General features: G+C 40.0%; 1 protein-coding gene across 5 annotated transcripts in view; it reads left to right on the forward strand.

Annotated features, from left to right (window-relative positions):
- Positions 1 to 13,345, forward strand: part of scaf11 (SR-related CTD-associated factor 11) — a 116,574-nt gene that overhangs the window by 25,934 nt on the left and 77,295 nt on the right. For 3 of the 5 annotated variants that reach the window (XM_078567857.1, XM_078567855.1, XM_078567856.1), the window contains one exon: positions 1,572 to 1,738. The exons of the other annotated variants lie outside the window; for them this stretch is intronic. In XM_078567857.1, the coding sequence (XP_078423983.1) occupies positions 1,572 to 1,738 (167 nt within the window). The remainder of the gene's footprint in view (positions 1 to 1,571; positions 1,739 to 13,345) is intronic. 5 annotated transcript variants of the gene reach the window in all.

A 13,345-nucleotide genomic window follows, 5' to 3' on the forward strand; every position in this document is an offset into this window, starting at 1 on the left:
ATGCGACCTAGCCAACGATGCCCACACCCCATGAATGAATTTTTAAAAACGAAGAAATGGTGTTCTAACATATTTGCATATGTTATTCATTAGCAATAATAATAGCTCATGAGTCAAATGAGGTAAGCTGTCTGTTAGCTATCATTGGGGACCCTGACCCTGCAAAGGGCAATGGGTCTTATCCTCAAAATATAAAAACCTTTCAAAACTTTACAACAGACAATCCAGATTGTGGCTTGGGCCCTGGCAAAACAGCTGTGAAATATTGGCACCTTGATCATTTTGACTGTATGTTTCTAATATTTTTGCCAACTTTTTTGTACCAAGGAGCTTAGGAATGACTGTTTTTAGCACTGTTGCCTCCTTATCATAAATCAGAACAGGTCCATTAGTATCTGCAATATGTGATCAATGCATGTTAATGCAAACACAAATTTAAAGGTGACTCTTGAGGCTTCACAAAGACTAAAAGATAGCTTAACAGGAAAAGGAAGGGACAGAAGAATATGTGAAGCAAAAGAATGAAAAGTATTTCCAAAAAAGGAACAAAAATATTAACTGATCTCCACATTATAGGAAGGATGTGATTGCACTGGAGGGGGTGCAGAGGAGATTCACCAGGATGTTGCCAGGGATGAAACATTTAAGTTATGAAGAGAGGTTGGATAGATTTGGGTTGTTTTCGTTGGAGCAGAGAAGACTGAGGGGCGACCTGATTGAGGTGTACAAGATTATGAGGGGCATGGACAGGGTGGATAGGGAGCAGCTATTCTCTTTAGTTGAAGGGTCAGTCACAAGAGGGCATAAGTTCAAGGTGAGGGGCAGGAGGTTTAGGGGGATGTGAGGAAAAACTTTTTACCCAGAGGGTGGTGACGGTCTGGAATGCACTGCCCAGGAGGGTGGTGGAGGTGGGTTGCCTCACATCCTTTAAAAAGTACCTGGATGAGCACTTGGCACGTCATAACATTGAAGGCTATGGGCCAATTGCTGGTAAATGGGATTAGGTAGGTAGGTCAGCTGTTTCTCACGTGTTGGTGCAGACTCGATGGGCCGAAGGGCCTCTTCTGCTCTGTGATTCTGTGATAACCTTGCTTAAATACATTCAGAATACTGTTCGTACGTTCCCTCCCCATGCTTTTAAGTTTGAGATTTTGTAAACTTGAGTACACATTTGCACGGCAATGAAAAATTACAAATAATTTAGTTGTTGCTTCTCGCAGAAATACCTTGGCATTTAAGGAAATTGACATTGGAGGAACACAGGAAACATGGTGAAAATGCAATTTGACTGAAAGTGTGGTTGAATGTAAATGAAAAATGGAAAGTAAAACTTAATTTTATAATACAAGAAGAAATATTTGTTTCTTGTGACTGAAGATATATAGATGTTTGAATTGCATCAACTACTTCCAAGTTATTTGTCTAATTGGTATTATCATGGTTTAAGGTGATGAGTTGAATTATTAACATGAATTAATATTCATTTTTATAGCCTGATTGTGGTTAATTATTGTTTACTTTATAATATGAGTTAGTGCTCTTTGAGACTATTTTTCTGATTCTGTTAACAGGTGGAGAAAATGCTCAAGAGTGTGCTGATAATGGGCTGTTTGCTCCAACAACTGGTCAAATTGACTGGTGTCCTATCTGCCTGAGCCACTTTGTGGAACAAGAAGTGGCTGTTCCTGAGAGCTGTTCTCACATTTTTTGCCTGAGGTGCATTCTTGCGTGGGCTGAAGTAAGAAAAATATTAACTCCTAATTAAACAATATTATAAATATTTTTTTTTAAACTTCATATTTGGAAGTGAAATGAAAATATAGGAATAGTGAATAAGGTTAATCTAATTTGGTTGCATAGGGTGAGCAATCTATTATGAAATTAATGCATTGAATTTATAAAATGGAATAATTGAGCCAAGTGAACAGTAGTGCTCAAAAGGTATGATCTGGTGTAAACTTTAGCAGAATTATGGTGTGGGGCTGCTGGTGGGATGTGGTGTAGCAGGAGGAAAAAGAGTGAAAGGAGTTGCTTTCCCGAATTTAAGGATGAGCTGTGACATTTAATTGAATGCTGATGTCCTATACAGGACAGGACAAAATGTATCTCCTTGTGACAGTAGCTGATATAATGGACCAGGTCATGCTGGGAAAATAACAGCATGTTGGCAGCACATGTCCATATTATTGCGCAAGTTCAGAGAGTTAAGAGATGTACCATGAGTTATGAATCTCCAGAATTTGTTGGTAGATTTAGATCACTTTGCTATTTGTTTTGCACAAATGTCCTTTCACCTCTCCCATTAGTTAGTTACACAAACTAGGTTTGTGTTTCTTGGAATTTAGAATTTTATGGTGATTTGATTGAAATTTGTAAGATATTAAGGGGAACCGATAAGGTAGTTGGAGAGAAACTATTTCCACTGGTTGAGGATTCAATAACCAGGGGCATTGTTTACAAATTAAAACCAGTCCTTTCGGGAGCGAAATTAGGAAGCACTTCTGAATGCAAAATGTGGTAGAAGTTGGGAACTCTCTTCCACAATGGCAATTAATGCTAGATAAAATGTAAATTTCAAACCTGAGATAGATATTTGTTAACCAAAGGTATTAAGGAAAAGGCAGAAATATGGAGTTAGGTCACAGGTCAGCCATGATCTATGAATGGCTCGAGGGGCTAAATGGGCTACTCTTGTTCCTATGGAGTTATGCATTAATTGCCATTAACTGCACCACACACAACTGCATCTGATAATTAAGGTGTAAGTACCAATTTAATGATAATGTGAGTGCAATGTCAATCTTCCCTGACCCAGAATAGGAACCAATTAAAGTATTCAGCCTCATTGCTGCATGTTTTACAAATCTCTAACAATCGAACACATCAGTTTTTTTCATATTTCATTTGTCTCTCCTCTCTTATCCTTTCTATTTCTCCTTGTGTACCTGATTTAACTTTGATTCACACACTATTTCATTCTTCTTCTCTGTTGTCCCTATTTCTTTTTCAATCCTTAAATCTTGTTAGTTAAGGTGATGCACTGCTATTTCTCCCCCCGTTATCAGCTCATACTTTCAGCAATTAATAGCCCAAAAAATTATGAACTTAATACAGAAAAATGTCATGCGCCGTGACTGCCTGCTCTAGCAAGATCTGGCCCAATAATATTTTGGAATTATATATACAAAATTATTGATGAAAAGTTCAATGAAAATAAGCACTTAAAAAACTGTTAGTCAAATTGAAAGTAGAATCCAGTCATGATTTCCTAATTGGAGAAATAGTTTAATATCAACTACAGGTAAAATGATTGAAGCTATTCTAAGAAGTTATCTGAGCGAATCCCTGCATAAAGGTAATTTAACAACTAGGGAAGTTTAGAAGGGAGGGATCCTGCCCCTCAACCACCTTTTAGCTTCTTTGAGGACTTTACAGGTAAATTAGATGGTGAATCTCCCCATGATATTTGGACTTTTAGAAGATTTTTGGCAATAGTTTTTAGAAGGCTTCTTGGGAAGTGACGTGCCATGATGGGGAAAGTTCCTGATGAATTAGTGCTTGGTACATTCCTGTTTTGGGCCGACAATTTTGACCCCAATAGGTAAACCAAATTATGTTTTCCAGGAGTTTTTGGCAACAATGATATAGGGAAAGCAATAGAGACAAGGTGCAACAAATGGTTTGTGGATTTAGATTAAACTTTGATAAACGTAGAGCTTTGAGCATTGGTTATAAAATGCTCTACTAAATTAAAAGAGAGTCACTTGGGTATGTACCTCAAAGTAATGGTGGAAATATCATTTTCATTGTATGTATACTGTGGCAAAATAACTTTTAAAAAGACTAATAGAATATTGGGATTTTATAACCTGAGCCACACAGTACACATCTGTAGAGGTGAGGCTGTAGGCAGACGACATTCAGAGAAATGTGTTCCTCAGTTTTGTCACCAAAAAACACATCTACACATTGGAAAGAATGCAGGGAATCACAACAAGACTGGTTACCCGTTAAATGGATATGAGTTGTAAGGAAATATTGGAAAAGCTTGACCATCACAACCTGAGGAGGGGGTGGTGGTGGGTGGAAGAGGGGTGATGGTGCAGTAATAAGGAGGGAGACTGCACAGAAATGTGTATATAAAATATTAAATGACATGGACAAGACAAACCCAAAATGGTTATTTAAAACAAGCCAAGAGATTAGGATTAGAACATAGTGAATAATTTAAAACTAAATAGTTAGAAAGAATTTTTGTTTCATCACAAGCAATAATTATTCCAGAATAATCTGCCAAGCATGATTTTTAAGCGCAAAAACATTAGATAGTAGAGATTCCACCATGGCTGCAATCGGTGGTTCTGCTGCAAGTTGCTCCTGTTTTGAAAAGCATGAGTGTCTCCCTCAATCCTGGTTTCCGCTCAAACTCATTGGCAAATCACCAAACGTAAGATCTGCCAAGGACAGCATTTTAAAATGTGGTTTTTAAAAAAAATCTTTGCTTTGAAAAATATTCCTTGATTACATTCAAGAGTGCTAATTTAGTAAAGTTTGACTACCACAGCTGAAAATGGATTTGTCACAAAAAATGACTCATTTTAAATTGATGAAAATCCATCACCTGTGAGAAATCAGATGTTTAAATGACTGAAAGTTACCTTTGAAAAATGTACAAAATTGTTTTCTAAATAAATTGGGATACAGTGGTGAGTTCCTTTAGCAAATTAAAATAAAACCTCATTCAGAACCTTTCAAAATGCACCTATTAATGTCCTTGTGCCCAAAAGTTCCAATTTATTTTTTTGGAGCCTCCTCAAAGGCCTAAAATGAAAGCAATTAACAGGAACTCCCAATGATGACTAATTCACCCTTGGGGTGTGGCTGGTCTGGGCAGGGCCTGCTTCTTGCGTAGTGTTTTAGATCTAGCACAAAGGACTGTGGAAACAGGATTGCACTGCATGAAGTTTGTGCTTAAAATTCCGTGATCTTTTTCACAATTTACGCCGTTATTGGGGGAATTGTGCCCCAAAAGAAGGTGCATTCAAGTGGCCTGGGTTCAAAAAACAGCTGGAAGCATAAATGGAACAATTATCTCATTAGAAAGATGAGCCGATTGTGGAGGAGATGGGGAGGCAGGGGTAGAAATGGTGATTTCCTCCTCTTGGGCTTTTTAATGTTAAAGATGTACGAACATACGAAATAGGAGCAGAAGTAAGCCATCCGGCCCTCCACGCCTGCGCTGCCATTCAATAAGATCATGGATGATCTATTTGTATTTCGAATTTCACATTCACATCTATCCCTGATAACCTTTGATTCCCTTGCCAAACAAGAATATATCTACCTTCATAAGAACATAAGAAATAGGAGCAGGAGCCATTCGGTCCCTCAAGCCTGCCCCACCATTCAATAAGATCATGGCTTTTCTGCCCTAGGCTCAACGCCTCTTTCTGCCAGGTCCTCATAGCCCTCAACTCCTGATATTTCAAAAATCTATCTACCACCTCTTTAAATACTTTGTGATCTTGCCTCCACAGCTCTGTGGTAGAGAATTCCAGACATTCATTGCCCTCTGAGAGAAAAAATTCCTTTTCATCTCAGTTTTAAATGAGTGTCCCCTTATTCTGTAACTATGTTCCCTAGTTCGAGATTCCTCCACTAGTGGAAACGTCTTCTCAACATTTACCCAGTTAATCCCCCTCAGAATCTTGTACATTTCAATAAGATCACCTTTCATTCTTCTAAACGCTAATGAATAAAGGCCTAACCTGTTCAGCTGTTCTTGATAAGTCAACCCTTTCACCCCAGGAATCAGCGTATTGAATCCCTTTTGAACTGCCTCCAATGCCAGTATATCCGTTTTTAAATATGGGGACTAAAACTGTACACAGCACTGCAAGGGTGGCCTCACCAACAACTTGTACAGTTGTAACAACACTTCCCTATTTTTAAACTCAAAACTAGCAATACAGGCCAAAATTCCATTTGCCGCCTTAATTAATTGCTACATCTGCATGCTAACGTTTTGTGATTCATGCACAAGAACACCCAGATCACTCCGTGCTGCACTTTTTTGGAGTCTCTCTCCATTTAAGTAATAGTCTGCCTTTTGATTTTCCCTACCAAAGTGCATGACCTCACACTTTCCTATGTTAAACCCCATCTGCCAAGTTTTTTTGCCCACTCACTCAACCTGTCTATACCCCCTTGCAGATTCTTCATGCCCTCATCACAACATGCCTTCCCACCAATTTTTGTATCATCAGCAAATTTGGATACATTACACTCTGCCCCCTCCTCCAAGTCAATAATATAGATAGTAAATAATTGGGGCCCTAGGACTGATCCTTGTGGCACTCCACTGGTTACGTCTTTCCAACCTGAAAAAGACCCATTAATCTCTGTCTTCTGTGTGTTAACCAATCCTCAATCCATGCTAATACATTACCCCCAATACCATGAGCTCTTGTGCAATAACCTTTTATGTGGCACCTTATCGAATGCCTTCTGGAAATCCAAATACAATGCATCAGCCAGTTCTCCTTTATCAACTCTGCTTGTTATGTCCTCAAAGAACTCTAGCAAATTTGTCAAAACATGATTTCCCTTTCACAAAACCATGTTGACTCTGTTTGATTGCATTAAGCTTTTCTAAATGTCCTGCTATTTCTTGCTTAATAGTGGACTCTCGCATTTTCCCAATGGCAGATGTTAGGCTGACTGACCTATACTTTCCTGCTTTTTGTCTCCCTCCTTTCTTGAACAGGGGTTCAATGTGACAACCTTAGCGGTTTTCCAATCCACTGGCACCCTCCCGGAATCCAGTGAGTTCTAGAATATTTCGACTAATGCCTCTACTATCGCTACAGCCACTTCCTTTAAAACCCTTGGATACAGGCCATCAGGTCCTGGCGACTTGTCTGCCTTTAGTCCCATTAGTTTGTCAAATATTTTGTCCCTCGTGATTGAGACTGTTACAAGATCTTTCGTCTCATTAGCTCCTTGCGTATCTGATATCTTTGGAATGTTTATAGTGTCCTCCACCATGAAGATGGATGCAAAATATTGATTTAAATTGTCTGCCATTTCTCTGTTCCCCATTAACAATTCTTCAGTCGCATTTTCCAAGGGTCCCACGCTCACTTTAGCTACTTTCTTTTTATATACTCGTAGAAGCTCTTGCTGTTTGTTTTTATATTTCTTGCCAATTTACTTTCATAATCAATTTTCTCCCTCTTCATTAGCTTTTTAGTTATCTGCTGCTGGTTCCTAAAAAAAAATCCCAATCCTTTGGCCTACTGCTAGTTTTTGCCTCTTTGTATGCCTTAGTTTTTGATTGGATACTCCCCTTGACCGCCTTTGTTAACCGCGGGTGTTTCATCCTTCTCATCGAGTCCTCCTTTTTGACCGGGATAAATGTTTGCTGAGGGTTATGAAATATCTGCTTAAATGTCTGCTACTGCTTATCCACTGACCTTCCCCTTAACCTATTTTCACAGCCCGCTTTAGACAACTCTTTCTTCATACCTCTGTAATTGCCCTTATTTAAGTTGAGGACACTGGTTTGAGATCCGAGTTGCTCGCCCTCAAACTGAATTTGAAATTCCACCATGTTGTGATCTCTACCCCCTAGAGGATCCTTAACTACGAGATCTCTTATTAATCCTACCTGATTTACACATTACTAGATCTAAAATAGCCTATTCCCAGGTAGGTTCTGCAACGTATTGCTCTAAGAAAGAATCCCTGATGCACTCTACAAATTCGTCTTCCATGTTACCCATGCCAACCTGGTTTGCCCAGTTAATATGCAGATTAAAATCGCCCAATGACAATTGTAGTACCCTTCTTACATGCCTCCATTATTTCCCGGTTTATACTTTGGCCTACAGTGAGGCAACTATTTGGGGGCATATAGACGACTCCCACCCGTGACTTCTTCCCCTTGCTATTCCTTATTTCCATCCAAACTGATTCCACATCATGATCTATTGCATCTATATCACTACTCATCACCGCACTGATACCTTCCTTTACTAACAAAGCTACCCCAACTCCTTTTCCTTTTTACCTATTTTTCTGGAACGTCAAATACCCTTGAATATTGAGTTCCCAGTCTTGGTCATCCTACAACCACATCTCTGTAATAGCTATCGAGTCATATCCATTTATTTCTACTCGTGCCGTCAACTCACAAATGTTGCGTGTATTCGGATAAAGAGCCTTAAGCTTTGACTTTTTACCATTATTACTCATTCTGCTTCGGATTTCTGCTACAGTCTTATATTTTCTGCCCCTTCCAGTCACATTTTGATTTTCGTTCTCCTCTTCACTACCCTGCACCTCTGCCCTCTTGTTTATTTTTGATTTTCTAAGCTTTCCTTCAATTGAACCCGCCACACCACCCCACCCCACCCCACCCCACTAATTAGTTTAAAACACTATCTACAACCCTAGTTATACGATTTACCAGGGCACTGACCCCAGCATGGTTCAAATGAAACTTGTCCCAATGGAACAGTTCTCTCCTTCCCCAGTAGTGGTGACAGTGCCCCATGAATCAGAACCCATTTCTCCTACACCAATCTTTGAGCCACGCATTTACTTCTAATCTTATTCACCCTACCCCAATTTACACGTGGCTCAGGTAGTAATCCGGAGAATTCACCTTAAAGGTATTCAATGACCCCACCTCCACTGCCTTCTGAGGCAGAGAGTTCCAAACTTGCACAACCCTCAGAGAAAATTTCTCCTTACCTCCTTCCTAAAAGGCACCCCCTAATTTTAAAACAGTGCCCCCTAGTTCTGGACACACCCACAAGAGAAAACGGCATTTCGGTCTTAAATACTTCAATCAAGTCACTCCTCACTCTTCTAAACTCCAGTGGAAATAAGCCCAGCCTGCCCAACCTATCGTCTTAAGACCACCAACTCATTCCAGGTATCAATCTGGTAAATCTCCTCTGAACCGCCTTTAACGCATTTACATCCTTCGTTAAGTAAAGAGACTAAAGCTGCACACAGTGTTCGAGATGTGGTCTTACCAATGCCCTATATAATTGAAGCAAACCACCTTCACTTTTATGTTCGTGATAAAGGATAGCATTCCATTAGCCGCCTTAATTACTTGCTGTACCTGCATACTAACTTTTTGTGACTCATGCATGAGAATACCTAGATCCCTCAGCACATTAGAATTCTGCAGTCATTCTCCATTTAAGTAGTACTCTGCTTTTTTATTCTTCCTGCCAAAGTGAACAACTTCACATTTTCCCACATTATACTCCAACAGTCATATTTTTGCCCACTCACTCAACCTATCTATATCCTTCTGTAACCTCCTTATGTCCTCCTCACAACATATTTTCCTACCTATCTTTGTGACATCTGTAAATTTAGCTACCATGCCTTTGCTCCCCTTATCTAAATCTTTGATATAAATTGTAAAAGTTGAGACTCCAGCACAGGCCCCTGCAGGATTCCGCGCATTACATCCTGTCGAATCAGAAAAAGGCCCATTTATGCATACTCTGTTTTCTGCCTGCCAGCCAACCTTCTATCCATGCTAATAGGTTACCCCCACACCATGAGCTTTTATTTTCCACAGCAACCTTTGAAGTGGCACCTTATCAAATGGCTTCTGGAAATCCAAGTACAGCACATCCACAGGCTCCCTTTTATCCATGATGCAAGTTATTCCTTCAAAGAGCTCCAATAAATTGGTTAAACATGATTTCCCTTTCACAAAACCATGCTGAGTCTTCCCAATTATCTTGAGTTTTTCTAAATGACCTCCTTAATGATCGATTCTAGCACCTTTTCCACGACAGACGTCAGGCTTACTGGCCTATAGTTTCCTGTTTTCTGCCTTCCTTCTTGAATAGAGGGGTTATATTCGCTACTTTCCAGTCTGACGGGACCTTTCCAGAATCATGGAAATTTCGGAAAATTAACACTAACACATCTACTACCTCATAAGCCACCTCTTTTAAGACCCTGGCATGAAGTCCATCAGGCCCTGGAGACTTGTCAGCCCACAACTCCGACAGTTTGCTCAGTAAGGCTCCCCTAGTGATTGTACTTTCACCAAGTTTCCCTCCTCCTTCCACCCCTTGATTTACAACTATTACTGGCATTTTTTTTTATCCTCTGTAGTGAAGACAGAAGCAAAATATTTGGTCCTTATTATCTACTATTAACTCCCCATTTTCACTCTCTAGAGGAGTTTACTTAATCTTTTCCTTTTTAAATACCTGTAGAACCTCTTGCTATTCATTTTCACATTCCTAGCTGGCTTCTGCACTCTAATTTCTTCCTCCTGATTAACCTTTTAGTCATTCTCTGCCATTCTTTATTTTCTGAACAATGACCTGACCTGCCACTCATCTTTGCACAGTTATATGCTTTTTCCTTAAGTTTGATGCTTTCCTTAGCTACTTTAGCTGACCAAGGATGGTGGGTCCTCCCCTTAGAGTATGTCTTTATAGAACTATAGAAAAGCTACAGCACAGAAAGAGGTCATTCAGCCCACCGTGTCTGCACTGGCCGAAAAAGAATGAATAAAAAAAATGCTGCCAGTTTTAACCCCACCTTCCAGCGCCTGGTCCATAACCTTGCAGGTTACAGCACTTTAGGTGCAGATCCAGGTACATTTTAAATTAGTTGAGAGTTTCTGGCTCTACCACAAACCAGGCAGTGAATTCCAAACACCTACCACCCTCTGGGTGAAGAAGTTTTTCCTCATGTCCCTTTTAATCGTTCTACCAGTCACCTTAAACCTGTGCCCCCTGGTAACTGACCTCTCCACTAGGGGAAACAGGGCATCCCTGTCTACTCTATCTAGGTCCCTCATAATCTTGTACACCTCAATCAGGTCACCCCTCAGCCTCCTCAGTTCCAAGGAACACAACCCCAGCCTATCCAATCTTTCCGCATAGCTGCAATTTTCAAGCTCTGGAAACATTCTTGTAAATCTCTGTACTCCAGAGCAATTGTGTCCTTCCTGTAATGTGGCGACAGGAACTGTGCACAAAATTCCAGCTGTGGCCTAACCAGCATTTTATACAGTTCCATCATTACATCCCTGCTTTTGTATTCTATACCTTGTCCAATAAAAGAAAGCACTCCATACCCTTTCTTTACCACCTTATCCACTTTTCTTGCCACCTTAAGGGACCTGTGGACGTGCACACCAAGTTGTGTCACTTTGTCTACCTCTCCCAATATCCCAACAGTGAGAGAGGATGTACTGGAGCGACTGACACCCTTGAAAAGGGGACAAGTCACCAGGGCCGGTTGGATTGTGTCCCAAGCTGTTAAAGGAAGCCATGGAGTGAATAGCGGATGTTCTGAGGATCATTTTCCAGTCCTCACTAGATACAGATGAGGTAACAGAGAATTGAAGGCCTGCAAACATTGTACCATTATTTAACAAGGGTGCGAGGGATAGACCAAATAATTATAGACCGGTCAATCTGACTTCTGTGAAGGGCAAATCATTAGAATCAATTCTAGAGACATGATAAACTATCATTTAGAAAGGAATGGATTAATCAGGGATAGCCCGCATGATTTTGTTAGGAGAAGACCATGTCTTACTAATTTAATTGAATTTTTTGAGGAAGTAACAACGAGGATTGATGAGGGTAGTACAGTGGATGTTGTCTGCATGGATTTTAGTAAGACATTTGACAAGGTCCCACATGGCAGACTGGTGAGAAAAGTAAAAGTCTATGGAATGCAGGGGAATGTGGCAAGTTGGATTCAAAATTGGCTCAGTGACAAGAAACAAAGGGTAATGGTTGATGTTTTTGCAAATGAAAAACGGTTTCCAGTGGTGTTCCACAAGGCTCAGTGTAATTATTGTGTATTCCCTAGCTTTGTTTGCCCTCCCCAAATGCCTTACCTCACACTGCTGGATTGAATTCCATCTGCCACTTTGCTGTCTACTCACCCAATCCATTGATATAATTCTGGAGACATCAGCTATCCTTTTCACTATCAACTAAACGGCCAATTTTTGTGTCATCTGCAAATTTCCCATTCATGCCACCCACATTTAAGTCCAAGTCATTAATATATTCAACAAACAGCAAAGGACCCAACACTGAGCTCTGTGGAATGCCACTGAAAACCATTTTTCATTCGCAAAACCATCTATCAACCATTACCCTTTGATTCCTGTCGCTGAGCCAATTTTGAATCCAGCTCGCCACATTCCCCTGTATCCCATGGGCTTTTACTTTTCTGACTAGTCTGCCATGTGGGACCTTGTCAGATGCCTTACTAAAATCCATGAGACAATATCCACTGCGCTATCCTCATCAATCCCCCATGTTACTTCCCCAAAGAATTTGATTAAATTAGAAAGACACGACCTTCCCCTAACAAAGCCATGCTGACAATCCCTGATTAATCCATTCCTTTCTAAGTGACAGTTTATTGTGTGTCTCAGAATTGATTCTAATAATATGCTCACCACAGAAGTCAGACTGACCGGCCTATAATTATTTGGTCTATCCCTCGTACTATTTTTAAATAATGGTACAACGTTCAGAGACCTCCAATCCTTTGGTACCTCAGAGTATTCGCTATTTCCTTCCTGGCTTCCTTTAACAGTCTGGGATACAATCCATCCAGCCCTGATAACTTATCCACCTTCAAGGATGTCAGTCCTTCCAATACACCCTCTCTCACTACGCTTAGTGTATTTAATATTTCACACACCTCTTTAACTAGAAAATCTGCATCAACCCCCTCCTTGATGAAGACAGAGACAAAGTACTCATTGAGAACCCTGCCCACATTTTCAGCATCAGAGCACAATTAGCATATACATCTCTGATCGGCCCTACTCTTTCCCTAGTTATTTGCTTGCTCTTAATGTAAAACGTCTAAGTTTTGTTTGATTTTACCTGCCAACATTTTTTCATATCCTCTCTTTGCTTTCCTAATTACTTTTTTTTACTTCACCCCTGTACTTTCTGTACTCCTCTAGGCTTTCTACAGTATTAAGTTTTTTGTGACCGTGTTATGACATGGCAGGTGATTTGTGCCAGGCAGACCAAATCCACAAGGGAAACTTGGCCAAGCTATCTCAATTGTTTTGCAATTTGTATTTATTATGAGATGATTTGGGCACTGAATTCAGAAGTAATGAGTCCATTAACACCTTTAGAGATTTAAAACTAAATGAAAACATTTATTAACAAAGAAAAGATTTCAAGCACATATATAAGATTACAGTTACTTAATATTATAACAAATACCAAAATTTCCAATTAAACTGACTCCCAACTGCACACCCCCTTTAAGGCAACAGCCCAAAATAGATTTTAAATTTTCC

Source organism: Cetorhinus maximus, chromosome 22 (genome assembly GCF_964194155.1).
Source record: "Cetorhinus maximus chromosome 22, sCetMax3.hap1.1, whole genome shotgun sequence".
NCBI lineage: Eukaryota > Metazoa > Chordata > Chondrichthyes > Lamniformes > Cetorhinidae > Cetorhinus > Cetorhinus maximus.